Consider the following 25,942-nt stretch of genomic DNA (forward strand, 5'->3'; position numbering starts at 1 on the left):
CTGTGAAAATGAAAAAAAACTGTTCTTTCAAAAAAAAATAAAAAAAAATAAAACATTGCCTTTAATATTACCTTAAGGCACATTTTACATGCACATTCTTTAAATGGGCTGCCACCGCACACTTGTGCACAGGAAACAGAGCTTGATCCTTTTTTTTGGATGCTTCATGCATGGTGTTTTGCTACATGGGTATGTTTAGTGTGTTGGAATGCTATTCAATATCATTGGCACTACAATACACTAACAAGTGCACAGTGTGTGCTGTAATAACGCATCAAATTGTATCTCTCAAATAAAACAAAAAGCTGGGTGGTTACAGTGAAAGTGGATGTAAACCCAATCTCATCCTTTCTAAACTACTGCCATAGTGCTGATCTATAAGGATATACATGCCTCCTGCATGTATCCTTACCTGTCAAATGTCTCCCCTCTGTCTCTTCTAAGAACTGAAAAACTTCAGCTTCTGTGGGTGGATCTGTTGTCTGGAGCTCTGTGGGTGTTGTGATGTCAGACTCCCCGCTCACCTCTACACTCCCCTTGTGAACATGCATTTTCTCCTGTGTATTCCTTACACTAAATTCTGCTATGATCCCCAACATCCAGTCAAAATCCAGAAAAGTAACCACATGACTTCAGAAAAGGAGTGGGGGGTGGGAATTAAAAAATAAATGTCCGTCTCAAGCTAGTGCATGAGATATGTATATAACCTGTCATTCACAGCAAGGGGGAAGAACGGACAAAAGTTGTCTCCTGTTTGTCCGTTAATCTTACTGAAAAAAAAAAAAAAAAAAAAAAAAAAAAGAAGAGGATTGCTCAGAGCTGGATTAACTCTTTGTTGCAAGAATGGGCTAGGATAGGAAATATTATACTCTACATTGTGACAGCAAAAAAAATTACAAAATTCAGGTTTACATCCACTTTAATGTTTGGCTTGCCCTCGACACTATCACGGTCCCACTACAAGTCGCTGACCACCACCATTACTAGTAAAAAAAATAAAACAAATTCCAGTATATATACACACACTAGAATTTGTAGACACTATAACTTTCAAGCAAATCAATTAATATACACTTATTGGGATTTATTTTGTCAAAGACATGCAGCAGAATACATTTTGATTTGACATTTTTTTTTATTGAATAGGTTTTATAGCACAAAAGTAAAAAATAAATATATATTTTTTTGGGTCTTTCTTAATTTATATAATAAAAAAATACAAAAAAAACAGTGGAGATTAAAAAACCACTAAAAGAAAGCTCTATTTGTGGGGAAAAAAATATAAATTTGTGTAGAGTGCTGCAACTGCAACTGTCGCTTAGCAAAAAATGCCCTGGTCATGAAAGGGCAACCTTCAGGAGCTTAGGTCTTTAAAAAGATCATGATTAATTTTGTTCATAATTACCATCTCAAATTAACGTTCACACTTACTCTTTCTATGCTGTGCTGCAAGCGAAGTTTCATCCGTACAACTTCCTGTTGTCGAAAAAGTTCTTTCAAAGGTTCAGAGAGGGACGGAGGTGGTGTAATCTGCAAAGTAACAATGTTATAGCTTCAGAAGGATGTATGGTAACGTATGTAAACCCTACTTAATATAAATCTAAAATGCAAAGGTGTAAATGAAGCCTTAGGAGTGGATGGGTCTTTATGTCCAACACAACGTTTTCATTTGAGCAGCACCTAATGTTGCATTTGCAATTAATTTACACCTCGATAGAGCCTGCTGTACTTGAAGAAACACAGCAGGAAAACAACACACATGTACACTAGTTCTGAAATAAACTATTCCAAACAACGTAGAGCTAAATTACTATCAACTGTACCAGTAACAGGAACACCCAGATGCAAAATTATAATCTTCCTTCATTAAAATAGCCAGCAGCAATACGTTTTATTCTGACAGGTTTCATGCGAGGCCCAGCTCTTTCACAAAGGACGACAAAAGCCACTACCCACACCCAATTATATATATATTAACATTAAATAATTGTATAAGATCATTAACCCCTTCACTATTCAAACATTCAAATTTCTTAAAGAATACAAAAAAGCTTTAAAATTTTTTAAATATCACAACATTTGAAAATATCTCAACATTCGCATTGGAACATGCACTGTGCTACGTAACCCAAAAAAATAAATAAATTATATTTATACAGCCAGCTAAAAAAGTTAGGAGCCAGAAAACACGCCCCGTCCCGATGAGCTCGCATGCAGAAGCGAACGAATACGAAAGCGGTGTTCAAACCACACGTGAGGTATAGCCACGACTGGTAGAGCGAGAGCAATAATTCTAGCCCTAGACCTCCTCTAACTCAAAAGGTCGCCTATGGAGATTTTAAAAGGGTAAAAGTTTGTCGCCATTTCATGAGCGGTCGCAATTTTGAAGCGCGACATGTTGGTTATCAATTTACTCGGCAAAACATTATCTTTCACAATATAAAAAAAAATTGGGCCAACTTTACTGTTGTCTTATTTTTTTATTTAAAAAAGTGTATTTTTTCCCAAAAAAGTGCGCTTGTAAGACTGCTGCGCAAAAACGGTGTAACAGAAAGTATTGCAATGAACGCCTATTTATTCTCTAGGGTGTTAGAATTAAAAATATATATAATGTTTGGGGGCTCTAATTAGAGGGGAGGAGATGGCAGTGAAAACACTGGGGAAGCTTCATTAGCATTGCTGGTTTACTTGTCGTGCCACGGCCACCACAAGATGGTGCCAGATCACAGAAGGAAGCATGGGCCTGCAGAAGGCCGCAAAGCCGCGGCCTTAATTACCGGGTGGTGCTGCCCGATGCGATCGCGCAACGGGGGCGCACGGAGACACATTATGGGGTATCCTGTGTCTCCGTGCGCCCCCACCTTCCCCGCCGCGCGATCGCGTTTGGGCCGCACCGGCCGGTAATTGAGGCTTATGCTTCCTTCCCCGGGCGTCAGGTCGCCAATTCTAGTCTAGTCAGGACGCCAATGTTTGTCAAACCCTGAATTTTTTATTATATATATATATATATATATATATATATATATATATATATATATATATATATATATATATATATATATATATATATATATATATATATATATATATATATATATATATATATATATATATACATACAGTGAGGAAAATAAGTATTTGAACACCCTGCTATTTTGCAGGTTCTCCCACTTGGAAATCATGGAGGGGTCTGAAATTGTCATCGTAGGTGCATGTCCACTGTGAGAGACATAATCAAAAAAAAAAATTCCAGAAATCACAATTTATGATTTTTTAACTATTTATTTGTAGGATACAGCTGCAAATAAGTATTTGAACACCTGTCTATCAGCTAGAATTCTGACCCTCAAAGACCTGTTAGTCTGCCTTTAAAATGTCCACCTCCACTCCATTTATTATCCTAAATTAGATGCACCTGTTTGAGGTCATTAGCTGCATAAAGACACCTGTCCACCCCATACAATCAGTAAGAATCAAACTACTAACATGGCCAAGACCAAAGAGCTGTCCAAAGACACTAGAGACAAAATTGTACACCTCCACAAGGCTGGAAAGGGCTACGGGGAAATTGCCAAGCAGCTTGGTGAAAAAAGGTCCACTGTTGGAGCAATCATTAGAAAATGGAAGAAGCTAAACATGACTGTCAATCTCCCTCGGACTGGGGCTCCATGCAAAATCTCACCTCGTGGGGTCTCAATTATCCTAAGAAAGGTGAGAAATCAGCCCAGGACTACACGGGAGGAGCTGGTCAATGACCTGAAAAACGCTGGGACCACCGATTCCAAGGTTACTATTGGTAATACACTAAGACGTCATGGTTTGAAATCATGCATGGCACGGAAGGTTCCCCTGCTTAAACCAGCACATGTCAAGGCCCGTCTTAAGTTTGCCAATGACCATTTGGATGATCCAGAGGAGTCATGGGAGAAAGTCATGTGGTCAGATGAGACCAAAATAGAACTTTTTGGTCATAATTCCACTAACCGTGTTTGGAGGAAGAAGAATGATGAGTACCATCCCTACTGTGAAGCATGGGGGTGGTAGCATCATGCTTTGGGGGTGTTTTTCTGCACATGGGACAGGGTGACTGCACTGTATTAAGGAGAGGATGACCGGGGCCATGTATTGCGAGATTTTGGGCAACAACCTCCTTCCCTCAGTTAGAGCTTTGAAGATGGGTCGAGGCTGGGTCTTCCAACATGACAATGACCCGAAGCACACAGCCAGGATAACCAAGGAGTGGCTCTGTAAGAAGCATATCAAGGTTCTGGCGTGGCCTAGCCAGTCTCCAGACCTAAACCCAATAGAGAATCTTTGGAGGGAGCTCAAACTCCGTGTTTCTCAGCGACAGCCCAGAAACCTGACTGATCTAGAGAAGAAGATCTGTGTGGAGGAGTGGGCCAAAATCCCTCCTCCAGTGTGTGCAAACCTGGTGAAAAACTACAAGAAACGTTTGACCTCTGTAATTGCAAACAAAGGCTACTGTACCAAATATTACCATTGATTTTCTCAGGTGTTCAAATACTTATTTGCAGCTGTATCATACAAATAAATAGTTAAAAAAATCATACATTGTGATTTCTGGATTTTTTTTTTTGATTATGTCTCTCACAGTGGACATGCACCTACGATAACAATTTCAGACCCCTCCATGATTTCCAAGTGGGAGAACTTGCAAAATAGCAGGGTGTTCAAATACTTATTTTCTCCACTGTGTATATATATATATATATATATATATATATATATATATATATATATATAAATTGTATGTTAATATGTGATATCTTTGAGCCCGAACATGCTTGTTAAGCATGTGGAACATAAAAACTAAAATTATAAGCGGGATTTTTTTTTAAATATTATATTGTATACTATGATAAATTAAAGGATCCCTTTAAATAGCACCTGGCATGTGACAGGTTACTCTTTATGAAGACATCAAGCGGTCTGTAAAACCTCTGAAGGAGAAGTATGGGATAGTACAAATAGTATTAACTACCCTCACCACAGAACAGCTTTTCTTTCTTTCTTTGTGTTACTCTGTTTTTGCTTTCTCCCCATTCCAAATCCTGGATAGGGCCAAGTAATGTTTTCTTCAGGTTTGAAAGTTTAGGGGGGCGGTTACATTTGGAGTGATCTGCCCCCTTATACTCTCCTTCAGCTCTCAGCTGTGGCCGCACTTCCCTTACAGGCTCAGATCCGAGCCACAAGCTGGAATGTGCATGCTTGTCATGTGCCCCTGTTTCCATGGCAATGTGACATCACACTGTCAACAAGAAATAGAGGCACATTACATAGCTAAACTATGATAGTTGCAACTTCAGGAGACTTTACTGTACAAGAAAACAATAAGTAAATGTTCTTAAGCCGCTTCCCTGCTCCACTCTGCAGAGGGAGAGCACTTCTGAGATAAGTCGGCGTGGCTGAAGTTCTTCTGCTTGTCTGTGTCACTGACACAGTGAGGGCTCAGCCTGGTCAAAGGGGGTAAAAGAGAGAAAGCAGTTGCATGTCTGAAGAAAACTCAGATGGAGAACAGCCTGGAGGGAGGAGCTGAAGTACTGCCAGGAGCCAATGTCCATCATATAGAGAAAGAAGAAGGTGGATCCCGAAAGTGTGTACATTCTGAGGGCAGAAAATCTTTCCATAGCTCACTAGGATTCAGATAATGCAAAAAAAAATAAAACGTGTACTTTTTTCCCTTTAATGTCTCCCATCTCTTTGCTTAAATTGTAAACTTCGTTTTTTTTAAAAAAAACAACATCATCCGAGATCCCCCATTTGACATATCAGGTTGAATATGTCTGGGTGAAGAGCACAATACTCCTTAGCCAGGCAGTGGTGGTTGAGATAGTTGTCCACTCCTGTGATGTGGACCACAGAGACAGCTGGAAAGGGAGATGACCTGGCTTGATCTGGCATAAATGAATGACTCAACCATGTGGGCGGAGCCCCGCATTGCCGTGCCGTTGTGAAAATGTGAAAGCAGGTGCAGAGAGAAGATCCCCGCCCTTCTGTCACAGGGATGGGGGGTCAGGGAAAAAATGAATCATGATGCAGATGCTTAAAACAGGTGGAACATGTTATATTCCAAAGCTGAACTTTTCAATTGAGCCAGAGATTGCAGAATCCGCTACAAAAATAAACCTTTTAGTGAACTATTTTTCCACCACAGAGTTCCGCAAAGATTTTGGTAGGAGATATAATAATTTCTGGGATAATCCAATCATCAAAGATTGCACATTCTGTTTGTTCATGAATGGGTAATGCATTTAGTAATTTTGCAGGTCTTTTTGTACCCAAAAGAGCATGGCAAGACAAAGCACATTGCCAAGGCTTTTGCCGATGACAGCAGTGAGATTTTTCATGTTAGCAAGCACGTTGCTTGAAGCTTTTCATTCCTTTTTGGGTCTGCCTTATCTAGGGCAGGCATATTGGGATCTGACTCCGGTAAAAAAAATAAAACATGGGAGCAGAAGAGGCCTGGCACAGAGATGGCTGCATTAAAGCCATTGCCTGTCAAAAGAATTGCAACATAAAAGCAGAGAATTCTGCCTGTCAGGTACTCCACTTGTTGCGTACCTGAAACAGCTAGAATCGGATGCAGACACCACTTTTAAAATTGGGTCCTGCTGCAGTGTAAGGGGCGCATTAGTACTCCGAGGTTGATTGTTGTGCGATCAATTGGCAGAGCAAATGTCCAAATGCAATTTTGCCATGGCTCCCCATCTCCGCCATAGAAATGGGTGAGAGTATTCCCTTGTGGGGCTCACACAGAGTAAGATGCAGAAAATAAGTTAAGCGTGTCTAGAAGGAGAACACAGCAATCCAGGTGTAGACTATCCTGGTGGAAAGAGCAAAGTACCCAAATAGGCTTCAGGCGGAAGAATGTGCGACTTGTGGTGTAATGCAACACCTGGTCATCCACCCGAGACTGAGCTATGAGTGGTTGAGCTTTTGCACCAAATTTGAAAAGTTTACATCCTAATGGATAAAATTAAAATGTAACTTGTCTTTTACAGTAACAGTAGGAGATACACGGCGACCATGTCTTACCTGGCAGAAACCAATCAGAAAAAACTGAGATGTCAATCACAGATGGGGGGTTGGCCCCCAGTTATAGCTGCCTATAGGCGGTTCTGTGTTTTTTTTTTCTGCCGAGTTCTACTCCTTAAGGTGGGGCTATGACCCTATGGTTAAGAATAATACCAGGTTGTGTCCTTCAATGAATGCAAGAGAAAAACTAGTTAAGCCAAGAGTGACTTCTCTGTGAAGGATAAAAGGTCCATTGCATTAGGACACTAGCCAGGTTTTGATTTCTCAGTGATTTTACACTGCTATATACAGTTGCGCTCAAGTTAACATATCCTGGCAGAATTTATGATTTCTTGGCCATTTATCAGAGAACATGAATGAGAACACAAAAACATTTTTCACTCATGGTTGGTGTTTGGCTAAAGCCATTTATTATCAATCAACTGTTCACTCTTTTTAAATCATAAGAACAGAAACTAGCCAAATGACCCTGATCAAAAGTTTACATACCCTGGTGATTTTGGCCTGATAACATGCACACAAAGTTGACACAAAGGGGTTTGAATGGCTAGTAAAGGTAACCTGCTTCACCTGTGATCTGTTTTCCTGTAATTAGTGAGTGTGTGTATATAAAAGGTCAATGAGTTTTTGGACTCCTGACAGACCCTTGCATCTTTCATCCAGTGCTTCACTGGCGTTTCTGGATTCCGAGTCATAGGGAAAGCAAAAGAATGGTCAAAAGGATCTGTGAGAAAAGGTAGTTGAACTGTAAAAAACAGGAAAGTGATATAAAAAGTTATCCAAGGAATTGAGAATGGCAATCAGAAGTGTTCAAACTCTAATCAAGAAGTGAAAAATGAGGGGTTCTGCTGAAACCATACCACGGTCAGGTAGAACAACTACAATTTCAGCCACAACTGCCAGGATGAGTGGTCGAGTTGCCAGAAGAAAGCCATTACTACGCAAATGCCACAAAGTATCGCACTTACAATACACCAAACAGCACAGGGATGAGCCTCAAACCTTCTGGCACAAAGCTATTTGGAGTGAGGAGACCAAAATTTTGCTTTTTGGCCATAACCATAAATGCTACATTTGGAGAGGTGTCAACAAGGCCTATAATGATGGTACACCATTCCTACTGTGAAACATGGAGGTGGATCACTGATGTTTTTGGGGATGTGTGAGCTACAAAGGCACAGGAAATGTGGTCAAAATTGATGGCAAGATGAATGCAGTATGTTATCAAAAAATACTGGAGGAACATTTGCATTCATCAACCAGGAAGCTGTGCATGGGACATACCAACATGACAATGATCCAAAACACAAGGCCAAGTTGGGACAAAGCCATGTTTAACACGGTGTAGCATCCCCTTTTCTTTTAACAGCACTCTGTAAATGTCTGGGAACCGAGACCAGTTGCTGGAGTTTTGGGAGAGCAATGTTGTCCCATTCATGCCTGATATAGGATTCTAACTGCTCAACAGTCCTGGGTCATCTGTCATATTTTTCATTTCAAGATGCACCAAATGTTGTCAATTGGAGTCTGTATTTCAAGCAGGCCAGTTAACCCCTTCCATACCGCGCCATAGGGAAATGACGGCGGCAGGAACCCCTCGCCGATCCGGGTGGACATCATCTGCCATGACTAAGCACTAGTTTAGAGTGCGAAACGCGTCGGCTGTCCTGTCTTGTGGTTGCAGTGACTGTACATGTTCAGTTGAAAATAAAGACAACTTTCTTTTAAGGTTACTTTGGAGTGCGGCTGTCCATCTTCCTTTTCCCATTCTCATATGACGTCCTGTGTTCCCGGCGATCTAGGGCGCGCGCCAGCGCTCGTGACCCGGCGGCCGCGATTGCCGCCGGGCACCCGCGATTGCCGGTAATCACGGCAGGAGTGTGGATCTGTGTGTGTAAACACACAGATCCACCACCTGTCAGCGGTGAGGAGACCAATGTGTGTTCCCAGTACAGAGGAACACACATCGGTCTTCTCCCCTTGAGAGTCCCCTCCCCCCTACAGTTAGAACACACCTTAGGGAACATATTAACCCCTTCAGCGCCCCCTAGTGGTTAACCCCTTCCCTGCCAGTCACATTTACACAGTAATCAATGCATATTTATAGCATTAATCGCTGTATAAATTTGAATGGTCCCAAAAACGTGTCAAAAGTGTCCGATGTGTTGGTACTTAGGAGCTCCTTTGAAACAGTGTATTTTAAGTAGTTGTATTGCTCTCAATGTGAATGCAGTGTTGTCAGTGAGGACAAATAATATTCTGTGTTCTTTATCGTATTAGGTGATAATCTGTGCCGTATTATCCACTTATACAGGAGCAGTAAGAAATATAGACGGGTAACATAAGTTAATGTTTTATGCTGTACAGCATAATCTGGACGGCAAACAGATGCAACACATAGCACTTGATTTATGGTCTTTGTAATGTTCACATTAAGATAAAATAAAGGGGAAAAAAAGCAGGGCAGCAAGTTTAGGGGAAAATAGAAAAACAGATTACTGCAGACTGGAGTTCTGCTTAAACCTTTATTTTTTTTGTTACCAAACTTAAATTAACATTTAAAATGATTTCTGCTGGATTTAGTAGCTGACTTACTGTGGGGATGCAAAGCTTGCTGAAGGGATTGCCATCTAGAAGATATGAGCCATTGAAGGTCACATATTCATCATAGTACTGTGGTGCTTGAGGGATAACACTACACAGCATCTTTCGCCTCTCTTCTACTTTTCGTCTAATGTGAAGATATTCAAAATAAGGATTTGCCCTCTCAGACTGATATGGTTGGATATCCTCCAGTTTCAAAGAATCCACAACTGCAGCCAAGGACTGTTGTGTTTTTTCTTTTGCTTGCTGTATTGAAGAAGGATTAGCTAGTCCAGGTTGAGGCACACGAGGCAGCTTCCTTTTACGTGGATGATGAACTTGTACATCATCCTCTTCAGTTAGTCGTATCCTCCCTCTCAGGGCTATAGGGTTTTCAACAGGTTCCTTTTCTGAAGTGTGGGAGAAGCTTGCTTGCGCCTGCTTATTTTGATTGGCCAACATGTTAGCACGATTTCTTGTAATTCTTTGAGGAATTTCTTGCGGCTCGGTTTTTACTTCAGTATTTTCCTCTACTTCCATCTTAATGGTCTGGCTAAATTTCTGCATCTCTTCCTGTACTGAAGGAGTTTGAGTCTCAGATGAACAGAAGTCATATTTTTGCAAAGATGCATCCTTTGTGTTACCAGAAGAGTGGACTTGATGATGTGCATTTTCTTTAAGCATTTCTGCTGTTCCACTTGTCTTTTCAAAGTCACCATCATCTTTTCTATCACTCTGTGAGGCTGTAAGATTTTCTACACCAGATTTGCAGTCTTTAGATGTAGACTGTTCCTCCTCTTGTTTGTCTACCAGCATATTATCCTTTGTTGGACTTGAGCTTGGTGTGATTTTCTTTGAAAGATTAGGAGCCAGTATATCTGCTGTGTTTTCCATTCTTTCAACAACACAGTCTGAAATGTCAATTTTTAACCTGTCAACGGGGTGAACATTTTCTCCAGGTGTTGCAGTGGATACCTCAGTTTTCTCCGTTTCAGGAAGCTTGGGTTCATCATCTTTTACCTCATTTCCTTTGACGTTACTAGAGTTGGCACTTGCACAAGTTTTCTCTTCCATTCCAGTGCTAAGTGTCAAACTGCAAAGCAGAGAAGTTTTTGGGGAACTATTTAGATCTGAAGGTGGTGGAGCTGTAACAGTAGGACATGATATAGGAGAGGAAAGTACACATGGTTCACGTGGGCTTGTTTTGGTGTTTTCCTGTCTACATGAAAGCAAATCCTGAGATGTGTTGCCATCAGCTTCCGCAAATGCGGCAGACTCTTGTTCTGAACAAACTGGTTTTGCAAGTTCAGAATCCAAAGGTGAAGACATTCCTACATGACAACTGGCTCGGTCAGAGCCATTTATAACAGGTGACTCCTCTGGAATGATTTGAGTTTCTTGGACTAACATATTTGAATCTCCAGTATGCTTACTAAAAGGTAAGGATTTTTTACTACTTGGATGTAGACTAGAAAAGCTACCTTGAAAATCTATTTCTTCTATTTTCGGAGACATACATCTGCTAGGCACTGATGGAGTAGCTGATGTAGTTTCTTGTAAAGTGCTTTCTAAAACTGATGGGGAGGGCCTAATTTGATCAACAAAAGCAGCTGGCATGCTGCATCTTCTAACTTCTACAACCGGCCTGCATTCACTGGTTGCTAATTTAGTATCCTCTACAGACACTGACCTGAGATAACATGGGAGAAGTCTGTTTGACAGAGGTTGCTTAACACGGTCAGGTAGCTCAGAAAGGCTGTCCAACTCTCGGTCATGAACAGCTGGTGATTTAGCAGTTGATAGAAAAGGGGACTGAGAGAAAGACATCTGAGAATCTGAACCTTCAAGTGCAAAGTCTGAATCATATTCAATAGTAGGCCTTGGTGTGGTCACAGTAGCATGACAAGAGTCTTCAGAACTGGCAACTGATATCATTGATATAGATCGAGAACTTAGACCAGTTTTTTCACTCTCTGACCGAGGAGACCTAGCTAGGCTATTGTTTTCCAATATTAAAAGTGTTTTTCCGGGATGTGCCACATTTTTTCCATCGACTGACTGTGATCTGCAGCTTGTGGCATCCTTTAGCATTTTATCTTTGGGGCCAGAATCTGACAACTCAGAACTTTTTGATCTCATTAACTCTTTGTTTTTAGATGGTGTGAGCGAATTTCTCTGCTTTTCTTTTTCCTTTAGTTTACTCAATTCAGTACTATTTCGATGCCTCAGCCTCTCTTTTTCTTTTTGTTTGATCTTCTCTTTATGCTTTTTATGCCACTGTTCAATTTCAAGGTCTTTCAAACTAAGCATTCTCTCAAAACTAGTTTGCATTAGATCATCATTCACTAATCTTTTCTCTTTTGGTCTGGTATCTTTGAGTAGTTGTAATTTAGGTTTATTTTTTTCTGGTTCAGTCTCTTTAGGTTTTACTTTCAATATATTTGTTTGTGTTTTGTCTTTATGCTTGTCCCGTTCTTTATATCTATCTATATCCTTTTCCTTGTCTTTGCGGTCTTTTTCTTTATATTCAGCCATTTTTTGTTGCTCCTCTTTTGACTTTTCCCTTACTAATGATAGTCGTTCATGCAATACCTTGTTTTCTGTGCTACTTGGTTTCCGTTCCTCCTGGCTGTGCTTTACACTTGTTCCCGAGAAACATTCTCCGTCTTTAGATTTCTCCTTCTTTCGATAATCCCGTTCTTTGCGTTTTCCTTTGTCAGATTTGTTTGATTCCAGATCTTTTTCCATTTGTTTAATTTTCTTATCAGAAGAAACTTTCTGCTCACCAAGATGCTTATCCTTTTCAATTTTTTCAAGTTTCTTCTCAGATTTGTCTTTGCACTTTTCTTTGCTGGTTGAAACGGTTCTAATTTTATCGTTTTCTTTCTGTACAGACTGTAAATGTGTTTTGCATTTTTCTATGTGTTCGTGTATGTCAATCTTCTCTTTTTCTGCTTTGTGATCTTTTGATTTCTTCTCTTTGTCTGTGCATTTTTTATCCAACTTATCAAGGTCCTTTTCTTTAAGCGCTAATCTCTTCTCAGACTTCTCCCTGCTTTCCTTAGCAAGCATTTCAGTATCGGTTTCCCTGTCGAGGTTTGTTGACTCGTCCTTAACAAGTACATTCCCTAAAACAATATCACCCTTTTCTGGAAAAATATTAGTATCCCTTTCTTTTTTCATGGTCTCATCAAGATCTTTAGTGTTTTCTTTGTGGTCATAGTTCTCTTTTGTTTTATCTTCTTTTGCTTGTGGTTTTTCCAACTTGCCTTTTTTATCTGGAGATGGGTTTTTGGATTCCATGTTTAAAAATTCATCATCGTTTTCATCACTTTTAAAAAAGTTCTCCTTCCAGAATTCCCTGTCAAACTCTATATTTCTTGGTGTGTTTTTATTATCTCTGTGTTTGCTTTTATCCTTTTCCACATCTAGCTCTTTTTTATTTTTGTCTTTTTCCCTATCTTTGTGCTTTACTTTGTGCTTTTTTAGTACTTTGCCTTCCTTGTCTTTCTTAACAACAAACTCCACTGTTTCAAAGGAAGGGCTTTTATCATCTTCTTTGCTTTTAGCTGCAGCCCTGTCACCATATTCATTAAAAAAGTCTTTTGCGTGTTTACTTTTTTCCTTGTATTTGGAAATTGCGGTGCTTGAACTTTCCAGTGCATATTCTGAGTCGGGGCTCTGTTCGAAGCGGAAGAGTTCTGCTTGTAATGATGATTCGGATCCACCAGGTGGTGAAACGCACATTTTAGTGTTGTCTTGTTTTAGTGGTGTCGATTGCTTATCAACAAAAGTGAACGTATGCTTGGGAGATTTGCCTGGGGTAATCTGAAACAAGTGTAAAGACCCCTCATCTTTTGTACACAGAGATTTCCTAAACACCTCTTCGTCTCTAGATTTTTCTATAGAATCCAAAGCAGAGTTCATCACTATGTTCACTACTTTAACATTTTCTTTCTTATCTTTTTCCTGTTTTAATTCTTTGTTCTCTTTGTTTTTACTTTGATTCTTCACCTTTTTCTTGACTTTGCCCTTCTCCTTTTGCTCGTGTAAAACACTGTACTCTTTTCTGTGTCGGATGTCAGAATTTAGGCTTTCAGAAGCAAGGCTCACTTTTTCAGGAAGCAAATCATCATCCGAGCTGTCGGAGCTTGTGAATAATAAGCGAGATGGTTTCGGTTTTCTGTTTTTGTACAGTTTTGGAAAATCTATTTTGTCTTTCTTTACAAAAAAGTTTTCACTTTCTTCAGAGCACTCTTTGTTAATCTCATTCCTGATCACACATTTGTCCTCCTCTCCATCATCATCGTCATCCTCTTCATCATCTTTAAATTCATACTCATCAAGTCGCGAAGTGCAAGGTGTCCCCTTGGCAGTAGCATGCTTGGTTTCATCAATCATGGGCTCCTTTTCGCACTCTGAATCTAAGTTTTCATCTACACTAGAGAGATTGGTAAACTGGGGCTCCTCGGAGTCTGTAAAATAAAATACAATTATATTAAAACTGAATCGCATCAATGATTAAGAGCATATATCAACAATTGCTAAATGTCTTTGCATTAAAAAAAATAAAAAGGAGGGAAGAGGTGCCGGAGCGCAATCACAGACAAACTACATGTTTCGGGGATTAACCCCTTCATCAGGTCACGTCATGTAGTCCATCTGTGACTGAGCTTCGGAAAGTCTTCCCTCCTTCACTTCCCCCTCATTGCCTTGTTGAACAGTGACTGGCTAGAGGCTAGAGCCGGTTTGTGCATGAACTTGGCAGCCCAGCTCCTCTGCCTGCTCCTGCTGTTTCCTACCAGCCAGACTGTTTAGCTCTATATTGCCTCACTAAGATTAGGGATTGGAGTGTGCTCACCCTGAGCCCCGTTTCCTTCCAGGATCTTCAGGATTCGACACAGCCAATTTCCAACTGGGTCTGCCGGGGGAGTTGGGAGCTGAGCATTTACACGGACCTCAGCTTCCCTCTCCCTCAGCTCTAGGGCTTGAGACAGCCATTCATCCCTTCTGGCTTAACAGAGAAACCACGGAAACAGTGTTTTTTTTCCTCCATTACAAGCTTTCTTGGACACATATATGCTCCTGGCTCTCTTTCCGTTTTAAAGACAAATTATGTGAATCCCTTGGAATCAACAGTTTTTCTGCAGCAATTTGCCATAAAATGCGATCTGATTTAAGTTACAATAGAAAAAAACAACGTGCTTAAGCTAATAACACACAAACATTATTGAACACACCTATTCATCATTCACAGTGCTGGAGGAAAAAAGTAAGTGAACCCATATACTATTACTTCAACAAAATCTTATTGGCGTCAGTAGTTTGCACACCTGTCCAATTAATAAAATTAGTTTGGAGGTGTGGTTTAGAGCTACTTTGGTTGATAAAAGGCATTCAAACATTTTAAGATTTCTGTTCAGAAGCATCAGCTGAACTATGCCTCGCAAAAGGATCTCTGAAGTCTTATGATCAAGAGTAGTTCATATTTGAAAAAAGCTGGAAAGGTATACAAAGCAGTCGCAAAGGGTGTCGATTGGCTGCTCTTCTGACGGGGGGGGGTCTGTGCTGATTGTTTATCAGCGCAGCAGTTCTCCCTCGAATGCCTGCCCAGGACCACCAGGATGCCGTCAGGACCACCAGGTATGCCACCCTAGACCACCAGGGATATGCCAATCAGTGCCCAGACAGCTGTCAATCAGTGCCCATCCACAATGCCTGCCAGTGCCACCGGGGATGCCCATCAGTGCCGCATATCAGTTTCTATCAGTGCCGCCTATCAATGTCACCCAAACATTGCCACCTATAAGTGCCCGTCAGTACCAGAGAAAACAAAAAAAATTAAAACCGAAACAAAAGAAAAAATAAAATTTTTGTACTCGCCTTAAAAAACTTTTCTGAGTTCATGGACGGACACAGCCTTAATCTTGACAAAGTGGATATTAGCCTTCATTCAGGAGTGACTAGGCAGAAACTTATCTAAAGTGTTAAACACATCACACAGTACCACCCAGGGGGCGGTCCCTCTGGGTATAACCCCTCTCTCTGCATCTCGCAGATCAGTTCATCAAAAAGCAGTACAAACATAAAAAAGGAGGGGTGGGTGCTGTGTCCGTCCATGAAAAGGATTTTACGGTGAGTACAAAAATCCTATTTTCTCTTTCGTTCATGAACGGACACAGCCTTAATCTTGACAAAGTGGGACGTCCCAAAGCAGTGTCAAAAACGAGGGGTGGGAAAAGCATAAAAATAAACTTCACCCCAAAGCAACTCTAAACAGCCGCCTGCAAAACTTTGCGGCCGAAAGAAGCATCAGATGTCCTCACATCATCCGTAGAATTTAGTGAAAGTGTGAACGGACGACCAGGTCGCCACCTTACGCACCTGGGAAACAGATGCTTAATTTCGGAAAGCCCAAGAAGCACCTATTGCCCTGGTCGAATGCGCCGTGACAGGAAAGGGAGGCGCCCGACCCCTTATGGCCCAAGTCTCAATCACGATCTGTCGGATCCACCTAAAGATTGTGGCCGACGAGACCGCGGGCCCTTTTTAGGACCAGCCACCGAAACAAACAGTGAGTCAGACCTCTGGAACAGAGCAGTAGCAGACAAGTATACTCTCAGAGCTCGGACAACGTCCAAGGAATGCAACGCCGCCTCCTTGGGAAGCGACGGACGAGGACACAAGGATGAAAGTACAAATGTCCTCATTGAGATGGAAGGCCGAAACAACCTTAGGAAGAAAAGAAGGCTGTGGATGCAGCACCACCTTGTCCTTGTCAAAGATCAGATAGGGGGCCTTGCATGACAAGGCTGTCAGCTCCGAAGCCCGTCTGATGTAACAGCTACCAAAAAGAACACTTTCAGAGAAAGTGTCAACAAGGGAATCTCCCTAATGTATTCAAACGGTGGTTTCTGAAGCACCGAGAGGACCAGGTTCAGGTCCCACAGAGGTAGAGGACGGATCGGAGGGGCCACATGCAAGACCGTCAGATTGTACTTAAGGCAAGCTTTTGGTCCACCCCCAGCTGTAAGAACAGCAGGACTCTGGAAACCGTAACGCGGATTCCACCTCATTTCCTCACAAATGGATATGTAGGCCTTCCAAGTGTGATGGTAAATCTTCCTAGCCCTCCTCATGGTAAAAATCACTGAATCCGACAGGCCCCTGGTCTCTTAACACCTGGCTTTCAATAGCCATGCCGTTAAAGCCAGCGACTGTAAAGCAGGATGAAGTATGGGACCTTGCGACAGCAGGTCCTCTCTCAGCGGTAGACTCCAAGGGAAGTCTGCTACTAGACGCACTAGGTCGGCGTACCAAGGATGGCGAGGCCAATCCGGAGCAATTAGAATCATTGGGACCCCCTCTGCCTCCACTCTGCGAAGCAGATGAGGAAGGAGCTTCAGAGGAGGGAAGGCATAGATTAGCCGGTACTGACTCCACAGTGCCACCAACGCATCTGTCGCATCTGCCCATGGGTCTCTTGCCCACAAACCTCGATACCTTCTGATTGAGTCGAGACGCCAGGAGATCTACGTCTGGTGTGCCCCATCTTTGGAAAAGGAGATGAAACACCTCCGGGTGCAGAGACCATTCTCCTTGGTCCAGCATCTGGCGGCTCAGGTAGTCCATCTGCCAGTTTTCCACGCCCGGAATGTATACGGCCGTCAGGGCTGGTACGCTCTCTTCTGCCCACCACAGGATGTGGGTGACCTACGACGCTGCAGCCGATCTTCTTGTGCCTCCTTGATGGTTGACATATGCCACTGCCATGGCGTTGTCCGATTGGACGCCCCTGTAGCCTCTGAGACCATGAGGAGAGGCACAGCCTGATCGCCCGGAGTTCCAGGACATTGATCGACAAGTGTGATTCCTCCAGAGTCCAGTGACCCTGGGCCGGCTGGACCCCCCAGACTCCCCCCAACCGGTAAGGCTTGCACCCGTCGTGACCACCATCCAGTGAAAAGGAAGGAACGACTTCTCGGACAGAAGTGCCGGTGATGTCAGCCACCAAACCTGGGAGGTCCTGACTAGGTGGCTCACCCAGATTTGACAATTCAGGGACGATGGGCACTTGTCCCATCCGGACAGAATTTCCTTCTGCAACACTGGAGTGTGAAATTGAGCATACGGTACTGCCTGACATGAGACCCAGGACTCGCATGCAAAAGCAGAGACACGACCATCTTTGGGATGTCAACTGCCGCACCGTAGCCCTGAAGAGTCTGCAACCTTTCCACAGGGAGAAAAACTTTCGCCTCCGAGGAGTCCAGAATCAACCCCAGATACACTAGGCGTTGAGTCGGCACCAATACTGACTTCTGAACCCTCGTACACACGACAGAGTTTCTCGGCAGAATTCAGCGAGAAACTCGGTCAGAGCCGGATTCTGCCGAGAAACTCTGTCGTGTGTACACTTTCGGCCCGATGGAGCCGCCGAGGAACTCGTCGAGAAAATAGAGAACATGTTCTCTATTTTCTCGTTGTTCTATGGGAGAACTCGGCCCGCCGAGCTCCTCGGCGGCTTCAGGGCTGAACTCGCCGAGGAACTCGACGTGTTTGGCACGTCGAGTTCCTCGGCCGTGTGTACGAGGCCTGAGTGTTCAGCACCCAACCAAAATCTCGGAGGGTCTGACAGGATATAGACACGCTCACCTCCAATTCTCCAATTCTGAGCTTGAAGTGGCCCTCAGAAGAAGATCGTCCTCACTGTCCAGCTGGTACTCAGATACATCAGAGCCAGGGTCATGACCTGTAGCTGGACCCGGCTCCGCATTAGAGTTGCCCCCAGAAAATGGCGGGGGTGTTTTTTACCCCCCCGTGTTCCCACGCGCCGCTTCCACCTTGGCAACAAAAGCATCTAGGATCGCCGACATAGCGTCCACCGATACATCAAGTGCAAGGACATAAATTGCTAGCTCAGGTGTTTCAGGGGAAAAGGCGTCGGCTTCTGACGCCATGCTGACCCACACGCCTGACACCCACATGGACTCCAAGGCAAGGTACAACAACCCACCCTCCTAGCTGCGAGAGAAACGAGGGGTTCCCCCCAGAGCACTCACCACCCTTGGAACAGTATAGTATGGCTGCCTTCCGCTTCCTGCTCGAGTTGCTTCCTTGTCAGCTGTCTGACCACTGCGTAGCGTGTGTCTGCAAGCTGGTGCCATTTAAAATGATATGATCCGGCGTGGACCGCAAGAAAAAGGCTGCTGAACAATCAAAAAAATAAAAATAAATTCAATTTGGAATAGATCTCCAGGCCTATGGGCCCCAAGGGAGCCCATAGATCTCCAGGCCTATGGGCCCCAAGGGAGCCATGTCTTCTCATGGCTCCCTTGGGGTAGGCAGAAAAAAAACTGATCTGCGAGATGCAGAGAGAAGGGTTATACCCAGAGGGACCGCCCCTAGGCGGTAACTGTATGGTGTGTGATGTTTTTAACACTTTCTATAAGTTTCTGCCTAGTTAATCCTGAATGAAGTCTAATACCCACTTTGTCAAGATTAAGGTGGCTGTGTCCGTCCATGAACGAAAGAGAAACTTTATTTTTTAACATTTTTGGTCTTTTATTTGTTTAGCAAAACAATAAAATGCAGGGGAGATCAAATACCACCAAAATAAAGCACTATTTGTGGGAACAAAATTATAAAAATTATTTTTGGGTACAGTGTAGCATAACCGTGCAATTGTCATTTAAACATCGCTGAAAGATGAAAATTGGCTTGGGCAGGAAGGGAGTTCAAGTGCCTGGTATTGAAGTGGTTAATGGATAAGTTCACCTTTTGCAGCCAACAAAAATGTGCATTATTTTTTTGTTTTGGGAACCTATAAAAGCATTGCACCAGCGATCAGCAGATTGCTGATGCAAATCTGCCTGTGTTTTCGACTTGCTCGTAACCTCATACGAGAAAGCCAATACATGCTGACAGGAAGATTCAATGAACTACCACAGCGCTCACAGCCTTTTCAGGCAAGTCTGTCATAATGTGCGAGTATGCATGCTCGCGCACAGTATGACAAACTGCCCAGTGTCATTTTTTTTTTTCCTAATCCGGTCTACTAATGTCTTCCATACACTATACGAAAAATCGTCTGAAATTCTGTCATTTGGCCAGTTTGTTAGTTTTTCAGCCAATTAACTACTTCAGTCCCGGGCCATAGTAAAAAGACGGCCTCCAGGTGGCTCTATAAAGCTGGGAGGCCATATTTTTACAGCCTCGTGTCTTCAGGCCACTGGGAGGCGTGCGCGCGCCCGGCGCATCACCGCAATGCCGGTGCGCGTGCCTCGCGGCCGCGATGTCCGCCAGGCACCCGTGATCGGCAGTTTTAGAGCAGGGACGTGGAGCTCTGTGTGTAAACACAGAGCTCCACGTCCTGTCAGGAAGAGGAGACTGATGCCGAGTCCCGAGTACATAGGGACACAGCATCGGTCACCTCCCCCTAGTCAGTTCCCTCCCCCCACAGTAAGGCTCCATTCACACCTAGGCGTTTTTACGCCCAACGCCCGACGCTATTGCAGCCTGAAATACGCTGGAGGGGTGATTTAACATTGTCGGCTATGGAGATGGTTCACATCTCCACGTAGAACGCCGAAACGCTGTACGCCTGAAGCTCAAAACAAGTCCCGGACCCTTTTTTTCAGGCGGCTTCGACGTTCGGCATAGCCGACAATGTTTAATCACCCCTCCGGCGTATTTTAGGCTAAAAAACGACGCGTTTTGTCGTGGCAAGTCGCAGGACAAAACGCTACAATTTGTCGCGGCAAATCACGGTACAATACGCCGCGTTCAGGTGTGAATGCAGCCTTAGAATCACTCCCCGGATACACATTTAACCCCTTCCTCGCCCCCTAGTGTTAACCCCTTCCCTGACAGTCACATTTATACAGTAATCAGTGCATTTTTATAGCACTGTTCGCTATATAAATGTGAATGGTCCCAAAAATGTGTCAAAAGTGTCCGACATAATATCGCAGTCCTGACAAAATTCGCAGATCGCCGTATTACTAGTAAAAAAAAAATGGCAGAATTCTATCCCCTATTTTGTAGCCACTATAACTTTTGCGCAAACCAATCACTATATGCTTATTGCGATTTTTTTATTATTTATTTTTTACCAAAAATATGTAGAATACATTTCGGCCTAAACTGAGAAAAAAAAAGTTATTTTTTTTTTTAAATGGGATATTTATTATAGCAAAAAGTAAAAAATAGTGTTTTTTCCCCAAAATTGTCGCTCTTTTTTTGTTTATTGCGCAAAAAATAAAAACCGCAGAGGTGATCAAATACCACCAAAAGAAAGCTCTATTTGTGGGGGGAAAAGGACGTAAATTTTGTTTGGAAGGCACGACCGCGCAATTTTAATTTAAAGCGACGCAGTGCTGAAAGCTGAAATTTCGCCTGGGCAGCAAGGGGGTATATGTGCCCAGTAAGCAAGTGGTTAATGGGCACAAAATCGTTATTTGTTGGGACGTTTGAGTCGAAAAAGTTTGGAAATTTTCGGCCAAACGAACGATAAAATGAAAGGTGAATGCGTTTCCCCATCCAAACTATTTGCACTAGGTATATGTAAAAATAAAAATTGATTCATTTATGTCCACCGAACGATTTATCGGTCATTACATGATGGCAATATCATTTGCTCTCGCGGCCGAATGTCTGTTATTTTAAAATGGGTTTGGCTGATTTTTCCTATAGTGTATGGCAAGCATAATACTTTAAGCAGTTTTAGGGGTCTGGTGGCATGGAGGAAAGGAAGTGAGGGAATAGGTAAATATTTAGTTTTACTCCTTCACCGCCTAGCCATATGGGCATTTAAAACCTGCAGTGTGGGAAAGGTGATGGGATGGCACTGCATGGGTACGTTTAACAGCAGTCTGGGGCGAGGCTTTATGATCATTTCATTCATTGACTGCTTTGCAGCAAAGTTTCCAAAACAGTCCCTGTATGTGAATGCAAAACTTTCATATGTGCTCTTTATCTAGGTACAACAATCTCCATACTAAAAAATTTATTATTTTAAAATAAAATAGGAAAAGTTTATCCCGGTGTAAACTCCCGGAAACCCGGGACCCTTGAACAGCAGTCCCTCAAAGATTCACTAATGTCCCCAGCTGCTGGGCACATGTGGGACGTGCCAGGAAAACAATCCCCAAAGATGGCACACACCTCCTGTAAATGCTTTATATTCTTTCTTTACCAATACTTTTGCTGACCTATGTTTGCTTGTTCTTCCTCTGTACCAATGTGTTACATATGGGGAAAAAATAAGAAAAGGCAAGTATACACAAACAGGGTTAATTACAGCATACCTGTATAACTTTCCTCATCATCAGAAAGGGGAATTTCTTGTTTTAGTAGTTGCTCTAGTTCCTCAGAGTCAGCCACATCAATGGGACGTGCTCCATGTTTATTGGCCTGGAATGCATTGCCGCCATGTCGGAGAAGTAATTTCACAATCTACAATGATGAAAAAATAACAATGATGAGGACCCTGCCTAAATAACTAAGTATAAGCAATCTGAAGTTTCTGTTCAGTCTATTCAAACACTAGAAAGGTAAACATTTATTTTCAAGCCAATCCATAAAAAAGAGACGTCCTCGATAATGAGCAAATCATTCGATTTATCCGTGGGTGCCCAGCTATTTATGATTTGTGTGACCCAAACTACAAAGACAACATAAACTACAAAGACAAACTACAAAGACAAGATAAACTACAAAGACAAACTACAAAGACAATATCCCACTGACCACCAATCAAGGGCACACATTCTTCCCACTGACCACCAATGAAGGGGGCATTCTTCCCACCAGGGCTGTGGAGTCGGTAGATAAATGTTCCGACTCCTCAGTTTTATGTACTTCCGACTCCGACTCCTCTGTATTAATATGCGAATGTATTTTATACAGTCCTTGAGGGAAAGAAACGCAACCTACCACAGGACTACTGGCTGGGAAGCCAACAGTCTACTGTATTGCACAGTTTAAGCAAAAGACAAACACAATGAAAACAACGTTTTATTTTAATTTTTTTATTAAAGTGGGGGTTCACCCGTACATAACACTTTTTACCCTTAGATGGATGCTCGTTTTGTCTAGGGGAATCGGCTAGTTGTTTTAAAATATGAGCTGTACTTACCGTTTACGTCTCCGCCGCTTCCGAGAGGCTTCCGACGGTCGCATCCATCGCGTCACGATTTTCCGAAAGAAGCCGAACGTTGGTGCGCAGGCGCAGTATAGAGCCGCACCGACGTTCGGCTTCTTTCGGCTACTAGTGACGCGATGGATGCGACCGTCGGAAGCCTCTCGGAAGACTGTCAATCAAGAAGGAACGCCCGCTCCCAAAGACCCATACCCGGAAGCGACGGAGAAGATGCATCTCGAAAACGGTAAGTACGGCTCATATTTTAAAACAACTAGCCGATTCCCCTAGACAAAACGAGCAGGAATTTAAGGGGAAAAATTGTTTTATGGGTGAACTCCCGCTTTAATCAATCAAGTGGCTGGATAGTAGCAGCAGGCATAAACATCAGGAACAGGATTCTTTACCAGTTCAAAAATACAAACCACATTATTTGGTTGTTTTAGAACAAAAACAAAACATAGGGCAGTGGGAGGATCCAGGAAGGGGCATTTATTCTAAAACATGATTTTCCTAGGAGAATCCCATAGTCATGTTTAAAGTTTAAGCTAACAATCGGAGTTTACAAGTTTTTATAGCCTTAGCTAAATGACAGCAGTTTTTCCAATGGTTTACAGCTTCAGTCTTGAACTATTGGCCCTCCATTCCCTTCACTTATACAAGTGTCTCACTCTCTAGTCCTGCAAAAAACATATTTATTTAATCCCTTATCAGTGAGAGGCTAGGTTACACATGGACGCTGCGTTCCCTGTAAAAGCAGGACACAACACTATGGAAAGTATAAGTATTGCAGCTCCTAATTGTGCGTTGCGTGCCATATAGTGAAGCACATGAAAAGCATGCTTCTTCACGGTCACTTAACGTGTTCGTTTTGCGGTTACGTGAGGCACTGCATGCATTGGTCTTTATTCTTACAGTAGAGAAGTCATTAATTATAACTTTTTGTGAATTGGGACATTTAAACTTGCTTTTTTTTTTTTTTATTCCAATCTAAATTTAGTAGGAGTCGGAGTCGGTGCATTGTTTGCCGACTCCAGGTACCCAAAATTTCCCTCGACTCCGACTCCACAGCCCTGCTTCCCACTGACCACCAATGAATGGGGGCATTCTTCCCACTGACCACCAATGAAGGGGGCATTCTTCCCACTGACCACCAATGAAGGGGGCATTCTTCCCACTGACCACCAATGTAAGAAACATTCTTCTCACTGACCACCAATGTAAGTAGCATTCTTCTCACTGGCCACCAATTTAAGGGAAATCCTGACCACCAATGAAGGGGGCATTCTTCCCACTGACCACCAAGGAAGGGGGCATTCTTCCCACTGACCACCAATGTAAGAAACATTCTTCTCACTGACCACCAATGTAAGTAGCATTCTTCTCACTGACCACCAATGTAAGGGAAATCCTTCCCACTGACCACCAATGTTAGGAGCTGACATGTCTCCGCTGACATCCGACGCTCCATAGGAATGTATGGAGCGGCCGTTCAGGTCTGTGACAGATGGACGCGAACGGCCCGTAGTGTGAATGAGGCCTAAGTCAAGTAATGAATAAAAGGAAAACTCAAAAAAAAAAATTCATCTCTGATTAAAAACCTCTGGAAACAGGAAATACTTACATCTCTGTGGCCACTGCTGGCTGCATCATGAAGAGGAGTGTCATCGTCCAGTCCCTGTGTATTCACATCAGCTCCTGCTGCAATCAAAACTTTAGCAACTTCATAACACCCCATATTGCAAGCTTCATGCAGCGGTGTCCATCCTGCAAAACAAGGTAATGAATACAATGGCTAAGTTGTATAATTTCAGGGACACAAATCTATTATGATAATCAGTTTTAAACAAATCATTGGAATGTGACCAACAAAGCTTTTTCTCCCAAGAAAGCATATATCTGTCTTCAACGTGAGAGCTAAATATATTAAAGTTTTGTAGTATAATAATACATTTTTACAACAGGTATACATGTCTAAATTAAAAGATTCCAATTAGGGACATAAGGACATCTATTATCAGTATAACTACTTTCAATAAAATAAAAATATATTTCTGCATGCTTATCAGCACATGAACTGACTAACTCCTTGTGCTGCTTCTGCTCACACATCAGCTCTGTTATACAGGGACTGCTAGAGACTGATACCAGGTCAAATTCAGATACATACCATACAATGTTTGCACTGTAACTCACATTTAGTTTTTTTTTTTTTTTACACAAACGCTGCAAAAGGTAGCTAAATGCACCTTGTAAATGCGGCAAAACTGACGTTTTAAATGTGGGTTACTATCTATCAATTTAAATCGTTCCGAAGAGGTTGTTAAAATGTCCTGTGTACATGAATGAAGCCTTACTGTTGCAACAAAGGTGTCTGAAAATATTGCTTATTGACATTTATTATTACCTGCAAAATCTTTAACATTTACATTTGCACCAAGACGAATGAGCTCTTTCACTTGACTAAGGTCTCCGCGTATAGCTGCCATATGCAAAGAAGTTTCTCCACGTTCATTTCTTTTATTAACTTTGTCCTTCTGCCTTGTGGAAGATGTGGGGGTTTTCTTTTGAGTTGGTGTTGCTTGCGAAGGATGATTTGGAGTCGAGTCTGTGGATATGAAAACATATGGAAGCAATTCTAACATAAAGCAACTAGCAGGTAAAAATAGAAAAAGTGTTCACTAAAGCAGCAGTTCCACGCTGCTCGTCTGCCAAATATGCTGAGCTGGGCCGCACTTTGAGTTCCAACCAAAATGCTAAATTTAAGCCACAGAAGATAGTTACATCTTAAAGGGGTTGTACAGGAATTATTTGTTTTCCCTAAATAGCTTCCTTCCATTTTTCTTTTAAAATGTCCTTATTTCTTCTGAAAAATCCTCACTTCCTGTTCTTCTGCCTGTAACTCCAAACTATAATGCAAGGCTTTCTCCCTGGTGTGGAGAAAGCCTCTTGAGGGGAAAGGGGGCGAGCAGGAGTGTCAGGACGCCCACTAACACACAGCTCCTTTCTCTATCTACAAAGTAGAGAGTGTTCTGACTTGCCTGCTCCCTCCCTCCCCCCTCAAGAGGCTTTCTCCACACCAGGGAGAAAGCCTTGCATTACTGTGTGGAGTTACAGACAGAAGAACAGGAAGTGAGGATTTCTCAGAAGAAATAAGAACAT

At 42.5% G+C, this 25,942-nt stretch overlaps 1 protein-coding gene across 2 annotated transcripts in view; it reads right to left on the reverse strand.

Moving 5' to 3' along the window:
- ANKRD12 (ankyrin repeat domain 12) overlaps positions 1 to 25,942 on the reverse strand; it is a 174,443-nt gene that overhangs the window by 17,696 nt on the left and 130,805 nt on the right. For both annotated transcript variants that reach the window (XM_040353967.1, XM_040353966.1), the window contains exons 6-10: positions 25,188 to 25,388; positions 24,405 to 24,547; positions 21,948 to 22,095; positions 9,652 to 14,114; positions 1,432 to 1,530 (exon numbers count right to left, since the gene is read on the reverse strand). In XM_040353967.1, the coding sequence (XP_040209901.1) occupies positions 1,432 to 1,530; positions 9,652 to 14,114; positions 21,948 to 22,095; positions 24,405 to 24,547; positions 25,188 to 25,388 (5,054 nt within the window). The remainder of the gene's footprint in view (positions 1 to 1,431; positions 1,531 to 9,651; positions 14,115 to 21,947; positions 22,096 to 24,404; positions 24,548 to 25,187; positions 25,389 to 25,942) is intronic.

Source organism: Rana temporaria, chromosome 5 (assembly GCF_905171775.1).
Source record: "Rana temporaria chromosome 5, aRanTem1.1, whole genome shotgun sequence".
Lineage (NCBI taxonomy): Eukaryota > Metazoa > Chordata > Amphibia > Anura > Ranidae > Rana > Rana temporaria.